This window comes from Coturnix japonica, chromosome 1 (genome assembly GCF_054131305.1).
Source record: "Coturnix japonica strain WE chromosome 1, WE-NBRP24, whole genome shotgun sequence".
Taxonomy (NCBI): domain Eukaryota; kingdom Metazoa; phylum Chordata; class Aves; order Galliformes; family Phasianidae; genus Coturnix; species Coturnix japonica.
The window spans coordinates 105,121,391-105,134,590 of NC_140663.1; the positions used below are offsets into that span (position 1 = coordinate 105,121,391).

The 13,200-nt window shown below is 32.5% G+C and overlaps 1 protein-coding gene across 43 annotated transcripts in view; it reads left to right on the forward strand.

The window, feature by feature from the left end:
• DMD (dystrophin) overlaps window positions 1-13,200 on the forward strand; it is a 1,121,556-nt gene that overhangs the window by 550,913 nt on the left and 557,443 nt on the right. For all 43 annotated transcript variants that reach the window (XM_085549559.1, XM_085549432.1, XM_085549489.1 and 40 more), the window contains one exon: window positions 11,199-11,393. In XM_085549559.1, coding sequence (XP_085405685.1) covers window positions 11,199-11,393 — 195 coding nt within the window. The remainder of the gene's footprint in view (window positions 1-11,198; window positions 11,394-13,200) is intronic.

Below are 13,200 nucleotides of genomic sequence, written 5' to 3' on the forward strand. Positions count from 1 at the left end.
GTGTTATTTTATCTTATTCAACACCTACTGTGATAGAGGGCAAGTATATCCATTATAAAATTTGACCAGCAAATCATATTTTTCACTAAATTAAATATACAGGATGGCACGTGTGTTTTTGAATTGGTCAGCTAAATATAGCCACTGACTTTTTAGGCATGCAGCCATTACTTCTGCTTTTATTGTTAAAATAAATTATTTATACATTATTTTTATATTTTTGCAATGGTTAAAATTTCTAAATATTCTTGAATATCTCAAGCAACATTATTTGTTTAATGAAATATTCATTGTGTGCAGGTTAATTACATTGTACTTTCAATTTCTTATGAAAAATACCATTCTCTATTGCCAATGACCACTGTGGTATTTCTGTGAACTGTGTTAGACGTTTTACAGAAGCTTCTGAATCTGATGAGAATTATTGTATTTTCATGGCTCACGTCAGAATGAGGAGGAGTACAAGATGCCTCTTTACTATTTTAGTTATAGCTTTGCTGAATCATAGAAACAAAGTGAATTTTTCAACTTCCTTTTCTTTCTTATATATATATAAAATACAGCATAAGTTCCTACCTCACAGGGATGTTGTGAGGGGTTAGTTAATTGTTCAAGGCTTGAGAATACAGAAGAAAAATGAAAACTTGAACTATTCATTTGAACACATGCATATACCAGCAAAAAATGCTTTCTGTTAACCAGCAACTGAATAAAAACATACAATAAAATTACAAAATTGAATTTATTTTTAAAACAAAAGAAGTAGAATATTTCTGTATTTTTCATTTGCAATTAATGGTGTATACAATTACAAACATATGAGTTAAAAGGCAATGAGGTTTTAACTGTACTGTATATCTTGCAATTCATTATGATTAGCTAAATAAACATAGCAAGATGCTGCTGTGGCTTGATGACAGAATTGCATTTTATTATTGGATCTGATATAATTCTGATATTGAAGTACGAAATCAGAACGATTATGTTCCCCCCTTATTTTACTTTTCCCTCATTTGGTGTGTGTGGGGGGGAAGATCTGCAAAAAGGATACCTAAACATATAAGAATTGAGTATCTCTGTCATGGTAGATTCGCATAAAATTGTGATCCTCTCACAGATGTGTAGTCGGCAGTATCCAGCAACAGTCTGAAAAATAAGTTTGTGTGTGTACATATATATCTGTCACCAGTTTTGTTAATAGGTATGGTATAGCTGAGAGCATATAACTTAAAAAAGTGAAGCATAACTATTTTCTACTATGCAAAAAAGCTTATTAGTAGTATTATTTTTGTTACCTCAAACATGACCTGTTCTTTATGCCAACTTGAGAAATAATTTAATTTATTGTAACTTAATTTGGTCATGTGAAAATGTTCAGAGAGTAGTGAGTCATTCTTTACAGAAAAAGGAAGCTGTATTACGATAACTGAATATGTGTGAAATGATAATAAATAAAGCTGTACCAAATGACACTGGAAATGACCAGAGTTTGTATTAACTTGAGTATTCTTAGGATAGGAGGAATACTTTTCCTGCAATCCTGTATCAACTGTAAAAATGATACACCTACTTGCGTATACGCTGTCAAAACAGTAGACTTACCTATGTTGTATCAGTAATCTTATTGGTGACGCAAACAAAAATCCTATTGGAACTTATGGTCATGTTACTTCTGACATATTTTGGCCTGGATTTTTCCATACTTGGAAAAATAATCAAGTTGATCAAAAAGCAAACATCAGAAACATCAGGAGAAAGTATTTCTCATACCACATAAACCATGTGGTGAACAAGAATGAATAAGGAACATAATTATGAAAAATATGCATTTATTTCTACAAGGTAAGTGGTTTAGACAGAGTAGTTAAAAGCAGTTAGCTGTGACATAAGTCAAATACCAGTACTCTTAGTACTTCCTATGAAAAAAGAATACCATAAGCCTCATTTTCAAAATAAATTACCTTATTCTTTTAAAGATTCTATGAAGCATTCAGAAGTTCAAACTAATTGTCTCCTAATTGGGTACTTGTTTCAGGTGAGGGAGTATGTGGTCACCTTCTGGAACTTGATTAAGGACTGATAAAATTTACTTTATATTTGGAATTCGAGAGTTGGTTTAAGTTCAATCTTGTAAGAACATTGTCCAATTTTCAGTTAGTATCTCCCTACTGAGCTCCATTAACTTTACTCAATGAAATATAATGGATAAAATATGTTTATATTCTAAAATATAAAATCAAACAATAACTGAAATAAATATGTCACAGCTAGATAAACACAAGCCCTGTGTCCTATTTGTGTACGTGCATCTGTATAAAGTTAATACTTGAATACTCTTTTGCTATCATTGTTTTAGATCATTACTTTCCATGGTTGTCACATCCAGAGGCACTGGAATAAAATGAGTATTTCCTCTTATATTTTATTTATTTATTTATTCAGTAAATTAACTAATAATGGTTGCCAAAAGTTGAGAGAAGCTAATTCATCTTTATTGTCATGAGGAGTAGGGGAGAGGACGAGATGGTGAAAGAAAAGGCATTAGAAAAGCAGAACAGGAAAATACTGGGCAAGAAGAGAACTGTGTAGAAATTGATTGGAATACAGAATCTGTTTAACCTGTGTGTGTTGGGTCTTTAAAGACAGGACAGAAGTGATTCAGTGATACCATTTAACTTCTCTGTTAACAGAGACAGCTGTTTAACTGAGGCAGGTTCACACAGTACAGCCAAACACAGACTCCTTCTGACTGTGACTGTAGAGGAGTGAAAATGAGTGAGAATCTTTGAGAAGAGAATCACAACTGTTTACATCAGCTTTTTAGCATCCATCGATCAGGGAATCTGGTAACGTTACGATTAGAAAACTCATTCAAAATAATCCAATTCTATTTCAAATACTTCTGGTTTTATGTCTCTTTTAGAATTCTGGCATGAAAGCTAAAGGAAATACACTCAATATAGGTACTGATGTAGCTGAAGAGGAGATAGTTTTAAATATGTATTTTAAAATGCACTTTGCCTTCTCTGTTATGGTTACTTCTCTGTTCACATCACATAGAATGAAGTGATAATTTAAGGGAAGGCCATTGATAGCTCGCTTCTGTAAAATGTGAAGCAGTCTGATACAGTATTTCGAGTCCTTTCTTCTAAAGTGTGTTTTTCTTGTCTTTTTTTTTGTTTTTTGTTTTTTGGTTTTTTGTGTGTTTTGTTTTGTTTTGTTTTGTTTTGTTTTGTTTTGTTTATCAATTCTATTCAGCATCTTCGTGGCAAATCCACAATATTTTATTAGAGAGAATTTTAAAACAAACTTTCTTTCAGATGACCAAACTTCACAGAAAACTTTTTTTTAAAATTATTTTTTATTTTTATTTTTTTTATATGTGCAGTGTGATTGCTGAATAGCTACGTAGGTATATTTAATTATTCCTGGATTTACAGTAATTTATTGCCTGCTATTTTTTAAAGAATCAGTCCAATCGAAACAAAATCAGCCTAAGCAACAAACCCTATTATTATCCTGCAACATCACATCCGTACAAATGTAGATTTCCTCTGAAAGGTGACACTGTTTAAGGTTTAAAACCTTGCTCGCTGAAGCTGGTAGCATGAAACACTGTGGTACTGCAGTGTGGTGGTGTTTTTTTGTTTTTTTTTTTGTTATATTCAAAATTACTTCAACAAACAGCTAACACATAGTTGGCTTAAATGTCATTAATATTACAATTCAACTGTCTATTTCAAAATGAAGTAGTCCATTTAGACCTCAAGTGGACAGTGTTTTAACATATCTGTGCTATATTTAACATCAGTTGTTTTCCTGGTGGTGAATCAGTAATTAAAATCATGGCAGCCCTAAGGCATTATGCTGTGTGACTGTGACCAGGGTACTTCTGCCATCCTAATAAATCATCATCTAAGTGAGCTAATGTTGACCAAAGTCTTATCACAGGAGGACTTCCCTCCAACACAGAATACAGAAACTCAGTGTGTCACTGTGTGCTTCTCTATAGCTTACACAGTTTTAGAATTCTATTCTGACTTAAAAAGAACTTGAAATTCCTTCCATTCTTCAGGGTAGTTCCTGTTCTATGATGCTGATTTTTTTTAGTGCTGATTTCACAGAATGCACAGATGCTCACAATTGCGTATCATTGTTACAAGGATATATAACTGTAGAAAAGAATTTAATCTTCTAGAGTGTAAATTAAATACTTCTTAAGTATGTAATTTCCTTAGTAATGTATGCACTTTTACAGCTGAGAAAAATATTAAGAGGCAAATGCAAGAAATGGCTAACAGCTCTATGGCCATATTTAGTCTAGAGTTAGAGTAGAAGAACTTTAAAGTACATCTTGTTTGCTGGAGGGTGAGACACATAAATCAAATCAGAATGTGTTTTCAAGGTAATCCCATAAAACATTCCAAATATAGATCTTTAATATCTATTTTAAAACCAGACAAGGATGTATATTGCACAGTGTTCTGATTTATTTTTTTTTCCTAACATTCCAAAATGTAACATGAAGACATAAGCATTTGCTTATTTACTGATTTCTATTACTAAGACCCTGACTTCTGTGAACAGAAGTAGGTATGAAAGGGGTAGTAAAGTAAAATGCTTTTACTATGACATGTAATTTTGCTTGTCAGTTTTGAACGACTGCCATTGCTGGATTGAGATAATGCATCTTTTATCTGAAGTAATTAATATACATGCATAATTTATTTACAGCAAGACATTTTCTAAGTCTCAATAGTTCAAATCAATTAGGGCATAGTAATATTAGATTTCATCTTTCTTCCTGGCTAGTAACAGCACAGATATGACATGAGATACAGAATGCTCTATTTTCTTGTGTATTCTGAAAGAGATGGTTTATGTCATACTGAAGAAAATGCATTCTAGTCTTTTGTCCTAGTTCCATCCCACATTAAATTAATTTACTTAGTGAATGGATACTAAGGGGAGTTGTCAGGATTAAAAATCAAAACGAGGACTGTGCTAGAATATGCTAAAATTTCCTGTGCTAGTCCTTAGTCTCTTCTTTGTATACATGATAGAAGCTCTTTAGTAAGGAGCAATGAGTAAAGTTTTCAAATATGCAACATCTGAGTTCAGTATGCAGCAGTACCTCAGCCTGAGGCGAGTCCAGATCTGGACACAGTTATCTAAACCAGAACAAAATAAAATCCCTGTTAAGTGACTGGACAAGGAAAAGGGATTGCAAAAACCATTTACCTCTTCATCCAGGCTATTTTACATCTTGTAGGCTCTGAATGCCTGAGGGGTGCAGAATCATAAGGACTGGCTGTAGCATCATAGAATGCATTGATGTAGTTTTCAAGTTATACATAGTTTTTGAGTGTTATATATTTATATATTTGACTTTTATATAAGAGAGAATAAAAGAAATACCTCTCTCCCCTATAGTTACAACTATGATTACCACCAGTAAAATTTGTTAAATGGGGGAAAAAAAAAAAAAAAAAAAAAAAAAAAGAAAAAAAAAAAGAAAAAATAAGAAGAAGAAAAAGAAATGAGGGTAGAATAAAAATGTATCCAAGTCTTTGAGCCAAGCAACTACATGTATTTATCTAGTCCACGATACTAAACATATCAGAAACTATCAAGACTACCAGACACTTTTGGGGAGATGTCTCATGGCTGGAGCCTAAAATAACAGTGAACAGGGCTTTTCTTATGGAGAAAACCTCGGCAGTACATTCAAGATCTGAAGTCAGCAATAAGACAGTAAGTTTGTACTGGTCCACATTAATGTATGGCTTTCAAAATTAAATCCTGCATTTTTTTATTGCTATTCTTAGTATGTAGAAATTTATGATTTTCTTTTTTTTTCCAAATTATTGTTAATTTGAAGAATAGTTTCATTTTTAATAATTTTATTTTAACCTGTAACTCACAGAATGAAAACCATAAATGCAGCATTTCTTAGCCAGTATGCATGTCTCACTGGTGAAGTGTTGTGAAAGCACTCTCTGTCCAAGAATGAATTTCTTTGCTAACAGAATATACACCTCTTAACTGATTGAAGTGAGGAGATGGCATAATGATGCCTAGTTATGGTATTGTGCTGACATTTCTGATTGCAGTCTAAAAGTTTGAATTTGGAGTTCTTGACTGTGCTTTTCTTTGAATTGTGTACTATACATAAGATGCCAAAGGAATTATTTTTGGTATAAACACAGTATTTTTCCAAAATGAAATTCCATCACAGTTCAGTGTTTGAGTGTCAGTAAAGAGTTGATTTGCCCTTATGTTGAAATTCCTCCTCTGAGTTCAGATCACTGAGGAATGTCATTCTAAAGGAAGAAATACATTTAATAAGCATTCATTTTAAGTCTAAGTCACTGACTAAGAAAGATACAGTCATCAAAATACATATTGTATGTTTTCCAGTGTGCTGGTCTTTATGGAGAACAATCATGAACAGAAAAAGCACATTAAAAATTAATATTACAATCTGACTTACAAATGTGATTCTTAAATATATATATTCGTAATTCATCTCCATGCTGCTCAATGCTACATCTCAGTGCTTTCAAGACCTTTCCTTTATGGAATGACATAAGCATTTTATACATTTTTACTCCTGTAGTGAGGATTAAATTTTCTATGTAACTGAAAGAAATGTGTCCGCTTATACTGATAAATAACTTGTTTGTGATTGAATAGGGAAATCAAGTTTTGTAGTAGCAAATGCCAATTTTTTGTATCATTTTGATCTACTTTTTAAATAAATACACAGGTAAGATGTGCTAGCAATAGTGAAGATACAGAATTTATCTTTCTGAATATCATAGCTGATATCATCTCTCACAGTCGGCTTAGGAATGAGTATATAAAAACTTCTTACATAAAAAGATGTTCTGGAAAGTGATATTATTGATCTCTGGCAACTCTTGATCAGGCTTTTTCATTTTTAATTCTTTTACAGTATATTGGTGATAAGTATGGGCTAGCCTCATATTTTTAGTGCATCAACATTTATTCCTCAGAGATGACAAACTTTTTGCACTCTCATATTATCATATTGCTGCTTGTAAATAATATTTTCTCAAGCATTAGTTCACCTCAGGAAGGAAGCATGTGTTTCATTGTATTTTCCTTAACTTCTCATCAGGATGCTGCAGGTGTAGTGTCATGGTACAGTAGTTAGTTGCTGCACTCCTCCTGCATATGCAGTTTGTATGAAGTTATTCACTTAAAGCATTCAACTTTCTATAAGTTTTGGTGGCTATAGTGACAAGACACCAAAAGCAGATCAGTTGTCAAGGTCAGTACAAAATAGGTGAGGGTTTGGTGGCTGTGGACTCTTGCAATTATATTGGGATCATTACGTTTGCAGAAGGAGGAAAGGAAATGAATGTACTGAGATAGGTGAAATATAGATATGTGGATAGACAAACAGACAGATACAGCATGCTCCAAGGCTAGTTAACTGTGACAATAATATATGATAGTTTTGTAGAGATAGCGAATAATAATTTCAGGTGCTTCTTGTGGGGAAATGTGTAGGCAAAACTATATTACTCCTGTAGGTTTGAATTCGTTTATTTGTTTTGTGTATTGGTCTTCTCTGTGAGGGGGAAATTGTGTTGTACCTTGTAGAAGTTAGCTGTTTATTTATTCCACATATTTGGAATCACATTTATGAACAGATTCTATCTCTTAATTTAAAATGTGCAGTTACAGGGAAGAAAATTCCACTTTTTTTATTGGTAAGTAACAATAATACTAATAAAAACATACAGTCATTTATATCATTGTTTCCCCCATCATTACTTTGTATTATATATTGTATTATTTTTAATGTGTATATATATATATATATATATATATATATATATATATAATATAATATATAAATATATTATATTTTTTATATTATATACAAAATTTTATATATATATATATATATATATATTCAGGTATTTTCAAATACTTATCTAATGTATTTTTGCCACTTTGTTCACAGTAGTGCATTCAAAGAAATTCTTAAAAAATAATATAACTTCAGTTTTTTAATTTTGTCTTACATTTAATTTTTGTAATTTTTTCACAAATTTTTCTTCTTGTGCACCATTTTCCAATCAGTAATGGCATATATGTATTGAATTGGTTTTATTTCTGGTAATTGTGGGTTGCAGGTGCCACCATTTCTGGATTTTCTTCTTATGATGCTACTATATACTTCAGTTTAATCTGTTCATTTCCAGTAAAAATGTTTGCGCAGAATATAGAGAAGGACTATGCCCATTGTATCTTCATGACAATTCCAGAAAACAATGGAAGAAACAAAATAAAAATCTCTTCATTTTCTGATTAAAATGATCAATTTGGGATATGCCTATTCTCCAATCCCTAGTGCAAGGTGCCATCTTCTGCTTTAGTCTCTGTTATCCTACTATCAACAAAGGCAAGATAGAATGAAAGGAATTCCTACAATGTCTTGAAAAACCCACTTCTGCAGTTTCATCATGTTTCAGATTCATACATTTATTCAAAAACTAATTCATTTGGACTGCTACTCTTTGAAATAAAGCATGAAATAATATTGTCAAATATGAGGGCAGGACTTCTTTCACATTCTATTTCATCTATGTATTTATGTGCTTGTAGTGACTTACAGTTTAACTTACACAATGGCTCACTTGAACTAGAAATCTCCTGAGTCATCTTTCCTATAGAACTATAGCAGTGATTGTCCAGCCGTGAGAAATAACAATGCTAAGTTTCCTGTGAAGGGAATTACAAAGCTGTGGCTGTATGGATCTCAAAAGCGTGGATGGGAGTTAAATTTTACACATACTTTGAGGGATGAATAAACCATGTAGATAATATCAAGTTCAGCCCTGCCTTCAAATTCTAGCAAATGTTGCCTGGAAGAGTACTGTTCCATCACTCACTTGTAAGAAATGGATGGATATTCTGGCATTACTGTAACTAATTAGGCACAATGATCTGTAAAGTGATCACACATCACATTTCTATTTGATTTTTTGTCCAATTTCAGGAATCTTTTTTTAGAGCAAGAAGGCACAGATTTTATGTGAACAGTTATTATGTGTATACTGTATGTATACATAGTTATTAGACTAAATTCAGATTAGAAAAGTAGAATAAGAAAATGTCACAATTTAATTATCTTGTGTGTGTCATTTCACAGGTTCCTGTAACCTTATTTTGAATGAGTAGCCTTGCACCCCGTAGTTCATATCAATAATCTGTCTTCACTCTTAAAAGAAAGCTGTTAAAAGAAAAAGCTGTTAAATTGTTTTGTCATGAAGAAGTAGTTCTTCATTGTATGTAAAACTGTCTCAACACAGTCTTGAGGAACAGAAATATATTGCTGCATGGCTCAGTGGCTTATTGAGGATCTCCCATTATCTAAAAGAGAGAGCTTTTTACTTTGTGTGAACTGGGGTAATTTTATTTGTTTGTTTGTTTGTTTGTTTGTTTGTTATTTTATTTTTTGCAGGGCATGATTCCTGAAACATATGGGGGGAGAGGGAGGAAGGGAACAATTTTTTAACAATTTATTTTATATAATAAAAATTGTAGTAATGAAATGATGGCAAAGATTTTTCAGTGTTTGCAGATGTCCTAAGAGAGTGGTTTTGTTAAAAAAAAGTATTTACAAAGCAATTAAATTTGCATAGGAAATGCAGCAGAATAATTCAAATCTAGAGATAACTCCATGGATTTTATTTGTAATATGCATACATCTACTCAAATGTGTGTATGCATATTTTAAGACTTTTTGAAAGAAGTTGAAGAACTAAATGCCTAAGAATAGTAACAGAGGGGAGTCTGAAATCATGAAAAGATGGATATGGAAAATAGATCAAGTAAAGGGGGGCACCTTGCTGAGGAAGTGTGTAGGAAATAGTGTTTGGTTTTGTTTTCCTTTACTAATGATGCTGTTCTCTCCAGAACCACGGATGCATTGTCTTTCACAGATGGTGCTCCAAAATCCATGATTATCTCTATTATGTCTGCAGCATCTAAGTGATGCGATATTTGAATGTGTACCGACAATTGTTTGTAACATTTCTTTGAGGTCTCCAATAACTAAAGTTTGTATTTTTGTCAAGATCAGTGAATCTGTGCTGCCACATTAGAAATCCTATGTGCTGTGATAAATTAAACAAATAGTAATCTATACTTATCAAATAAGACTTTATATGTATATATAATGACATACAGGTGAACATCTATTTAGAGTTTAGTTAAATGAAGCTCCAAGCACACCTTTTGGTATTACTGTGTATTTATTTATTTATGATCTATAAGGGCATCAAATTAGAAATACAGAGAATTTATGTGTTACTATTTTGTCACCTAATATGTCAATATTTTTCCAAAATCTGTAGTTCAATTCTGTTTTCTTTGACACAATATATTGTCTTATATAAGGGCTCTCTTAACTCTTGGTGTATGCATGTGCTTTTGGAACAGAGTGTTCATTACAGATTTGCTCTAATGACCATCAAGACACCTCTTTAGGAAAAATAAAATAAAATAAAATAAAATAAAATAAAATAAAATAAAATAAAATAAAATAGTATATTTCTAAAGAAATGTATTGCTGGGAGTTCCTTTGTGAATTTTATCCATTAAAGAAAATTCAAATAATGAAATTCCAGATTATACGCTTGAGGTTCAAAAGAGATATTTTAGTATGTTACTGTAAATACTGAGTTGACCGACCAAGTTGTTTTATGTTGCATGTAACCTAAGAAACTGTATCTATAAAGGAAGTCATTATTTTATTTGACACCTTGAAATGACAGTATTTCACACTTTGCATGCATGGAATTTCTATAAAGAAGGACACATTCTTAGAGATATGACAGTTTAAAATAAAATTGTTAGCACTAAAATCCCAGTAATATCATAACCTCAAAGTACTTTTGCATCTTCTATCTTCATTTCATTGGAAAAAGACAAGAAAAGTTTGTATACTTCCCCATGGGTCAATTTTACTGCCTGCTATTTCAGACAAATTAGTGGACTGTGAGTGACATTTGTAGAATAACTCAAATATTTCCTGCTTTGGGCTTTGCAAATTATTTTTAATTGGTTCTAGGACTCGAACTGGAAATTGCAATAAATTATACACTTGTGTAGAGGTGAGAAACTAAAGGAAACATTCTGTTGTATATCTATATTAGCAAACAGTTCATGAAGATACAACTTTTGTGATGACTGAAAGTATGACTGTGGAAACCACTTACGTGCCTTCTGCATACCTGGCAGAGATCCTTCAGCTTCTGCAAGCCTTGTCTAAAGTAGAAGAACGCCTTAATTCTCCTGTGTTGCAAGCTAAGGACTGTGAGGATCTCTTGAAACAAGAAGAATGTCTCAAGGTAAGATGGAAAGTTTTCTTTATAATACAACGCTTCTGTGATTTTGGTGCTGCTTTTTATTGGCAGCCTGTGCTCCCTCTCACTCATTTTTATAAGTACTCAGTCTCTCTATGATTATTGCATATATAGATGATTAGATATGAAGACTATGCTATGCTATGAAATGTAAGGGCACTGATGGTTTCATTTGTTTTTATCTGTTTCGCGTTTCACATGGATTTGTAAGAAAAGCAAAAGCATGGAGGAATGTGCACAGCATAACCTTGAGAGGAACAGTGGGAGAAAGGATGGAGAGAGGCAGTTCTATATTTAAAACTGTAAAGTCATGGTTAAGGTTTGCTCTGTGTGGTTTTATTTTGGCAAAAATGATAAGTGCTTAAAGCCTGTCCACACATGGTTTTGGACAGTTTTACTTTCCCATGACAGATTAAAAAAAAAAAAAAAAGTAGCTGTTCCATTGTATATTGGACTACGAAAGCTTGCCATCTGATTGGAGATATATCCTATGCAATGATTGTAGTTAACTATACAAAAAATGCTGTCCAATAGATAGCTAATACAGTTAAAAGTCTAATTCAGAACCGTTGATGTAACTTACTTTAAATATTATGGTCCAGTTTCTTCATTGCTTATAAAAATGAAATTCCTTGGAATTCGAGGATTTTTTTCATACTGAATGACTTAATAAGAGAACAAGATTAAAGTTGTAAGGCTAAGTATGTGAATGAGTTACCTGCTTCTGCAGAATAGTGTTTTTATAAATTAAAGATTTATAAAAAATCATGCTTATCTGCTGTATATAATACAGCAATTTCAAATTGTCATCATTGCATGAAGACCACATTTCCATTACTTCTATGATCATTCGTGGAAGGAAAGTTTTTAACTAGAAGAAACTTTAGCCCAGAGAAACCAGAATTTGTCCAGGGTCATTCAGATGGAATAAGATTTGTGGAATAATTGAAATAGGGGCTCTCGCAAGGAGATCTGAAGTGCCCTCAAGGAGCCCATTTATTGTTCTTGCATAGATACCTTTGTATATGCACACACAGCATCTGTGTGTTTGTGTGTATATGTATGTGTATGCAAGAGAATAATTGACAATAGGTCTGTGTGAAGAAACAGCAGATCACTTCTTTTTTCATCTTGTGATGTATTATTAGTAGGTTAAAGGGGTTCTGAGTATTGACTGTACTAAGTTAATTTCTAGATCACAGAATGTGCCAATGTTACTGCCATTCTTCATTCTAAACAGCCACTCTTGTCAGAATGACGCATACACAGAAAAAAACAGGCGTAGACCATGTAAATCACGGCTAATGAACTAACATTTTTTCCATGTCTGTAAATTCGTTATGCTCATTACTAGATGGGCTGGAAATACAGTGACCTAGATCAAGTAGTTTACTGGCAGTTGACTTCCTATTGACATTTGGACCATCTTTGTCTGATTTACATCCATAGCTAATCTGTTCTTCACCCACGTACGTTTGCTACTATTAGAGTTGACACCGACTTTAATAATATTGATTACTGAGGTTAGAAGTAACCATTGCCATAGGTTTAATTTAACTGAGCTATTAAATTGTTACGAGATGCATTTGTAGGCACATTTCCATCATCCAAATAAATCTCTCAAAAGAGGTAAATGGATCTTAAACATTTGTGGGCTTTTGGAAGGGTATAGTTTTGATTTGAGCCTGCTTAATGAATATTTATTTTGAAGTAAAAGCATTCATCATTGTCATTATCCTGCAGTAAAAAATAGAAAAGTAGTGCATAAATTGTTCAGCAGCTGGTTGGGAAA